Here is a 2,249-nt window from a genome sequence, read left to right on the forward strand (position 1 = left end):
TGATGATGAGGAGGAGGAGGAGGACGAGGAGGATGACAAGGAGGAAGAAGACCTTGTCTTATCCCCTCGGTCGGGCGCGCTCGTTATTCGGGAGGCGCGCCCGCAAACGGCCATGAGGGATGAAGCGGGCGGATCGTCTGCCCGAGGTTCGGTTCTGCAAGGCTCCGGGGCCATGCCCCAGGGGTCGGCACGGAGCGCCCTCCAAGGGTTGGCGCGGGGCACCTCCCAGGAGCCGGTGTGGGGCGCCCCCTAGGAGTCAGCACGGAGCGCTCCTCAGGAGCCGGCGCGGAGCGCTCCCCGGAGGTCGACGGAGCCCGCCCCCGCCGTCGCGCCTGCGGCCCAAGAGCAGAGGAGCGGCGGCAAGCGGCCGCTGCCGGACACCCCGGGGTCGACATCCAGCTCCGAGGCGAAGCGCTCGCACCATCCTTGCTCCGGAGGAACGTGAGTTGGATTTCCTCGTGAACCTCATTCCTTTCCCCACCTTGCGTTTGTTTTTGCTGACATTTGTTTGTTGTTTTGCAGCGCCGCCCCCCATGACCTCGTTCTGCAGCTGGCGCCCAAAAAGGCGCTGCGGGTGTGGTCCGCCTCTGCGGAGCGGACCGCGGCCCCACCCATGGCGAGCGGCGGGGTCCCCGGTGAGGTCGCGGATCCTGCCGCGGAAGCAGCCCCCGTGACGGCGACTGGTGGAATGGTGGTGCCATCGGGCGCGGGAGAGGGCGTGGACCCCGCTCCGCCTTCCGCTTCTTCGGCCAACCCTTCGATGTAGAGCGTCGTTCCCCAGGGCCCTCAGGCCGGGGAGGTGATCGACCTCGACGCCGATGAGGCGGAGGGAACGGCGGCGACGGGAACAGGGATGGATGTCCCTGCAGCCGCGATGGGGACGGCGGCGGCGACAGAGGAGGGAGTGCTTGCCTCCGCGGCCGCGGCGGAGGAGGCAGCGGCGACGGAAGTGGGGACCTCCACCCCAGAGGTCCCGGCGGAGGTGGCACCGGCGGCGGAGGCGGAGGTGTCCGCTAGAGGGGCTTCAGCAGGGGTGGAGGAGCCTGCCTCGGCGGTTGCGGCGGAGGGCGAGGTGGCCACGGGGATACTTGTTCCGCCGCCTGCGTTGGAGGCGGTGGCGCCGTCGGGCGGGTCCGCGGCGGCCCCGACAGTGACAGGTGCGCAGGCGCCGGGACCGTCGGCGAACCCGGCGGCTTCTGGGATGATGGAGCCTGCTTCGACGGCGGCGTCGGGATTGGCTCCCGCCTCGGCTTTGGCCACTTCTGTTCCCAGGGTGTGGAGATGGTCTGTCCTGCGTTGGACATCCCGTGAGGACCCACCGAGGCACCTCTTCACCCTGGATGACGCCGCGGAGCGGCGCAAGTGGCAGGCGGTGCAGGGCAGCCTCGCCAACGCCCCCGCAGCTCTATCCTCGGTGTTGGGCGAGTTGGACAACGTCGTCCTCCCTGGTAGCCAGGTACGTTATCTCTCCTGTTGGTGATTGTCCCTTTCCCGTTGCCTTACCCCTGATGGTGTATTGCTTTGTAGGCTCTCCAAGAATGCAGTCAGGGGAAATCTGATTTCCTCCGGCTGGAGTGGGGGCTCTGGGAGCGCTTCAACTTAGAAAGGGAGCAGACCAGGGAGCTAACCATGCAGGTTGCTGCCGCCCAGGGGGTCATCAACGACCTGCAAGGGCACGAGCAAGCCGCGCAGGAGGACGTACGGCGGTCGGAGGCCAAACTTCAAGCCGTTGTCGATAAGGCCCAACTCGACCACGAGGAACTCCAGGCTGCTACTGCCGAGAAGGCCTGCCTTGATGCCGAGGAGCTCGGACGGCTGAGGGGAGATCTTGATGCCCTTCAGAAGACTGTCGAGCGCATCCGGCGCGAGTGGCAAAAGGCCTGGCAGGAGCGGGATTTCGAGGCAGCTCGGAAGAACGAGGCTGAGAAGATGGCGGCCGAGCTTGGCGCGGAGGTCGGTCAGCTTCGGGCGCAAGTGCAGGGGCTCCAAACCGCTGTGTCCCAGGGGCCGACCGGGAGCGTGAGCTGAAAGCCCGGTCCGACGGTGAGACTCCTTTTCGTTTCTGTGTCTTCGTGGTGTTGCGGTGATTTCTAACTTGGTGGGTCCTTCCGGGTGGTTCTTGCAAACGAAATCGCCCGGCTGAGGGAGTTGCTTGACGCGGAACGCGGTAAGCACGGCGCCCTGCGGGATGCGGTCCGCGTTATCTGCGACGGACTCGGCGTGGTCCAGGGGGAGGGGTCGAGCTCGCT

The 2,249-nt window shown here is 67.0% G+C and overlaps 1 protein-coding gene across 1 annotated transcript; it reads left to right on the top strand.

The window, feature by feature from the left end:
• Window positions 1–874: 874 nt before the first annotated feature.
• LOC101762150 (nuclear pore glycoprotein p62-like) lies at window positions 875–2,028 on the top strand. Its single transcript, XM_004963540.1, has 3 exons — window positions 875–1,284; window positions 1,528–1,543; window positions 1,636–2,028. Exons 1-3 carry the CDS (start codon window positions 875–877, stop codon window positions 2,026–2,028), a joined length of 819 nt encoding a protein of 272 aa, XP_004963597.1.
• The last annotated feature ends 221 nt before the right edge of the window (window positions 2,029–2,249 follow it).

The sequence above is a fragment of the Setaria italica genome, chromosome III (assembly GCF_000263155.2).
Source record: "Setaria italica strain Yugu1 chromosome III, Setaria_italica_v2.0, whole genome shotgun sequence".
NCBI lineage: Eukaryota > Viridiplantae > Streptophyta > Magnoliopsida > Poales > Poaceae > Setaria > Setaria italica.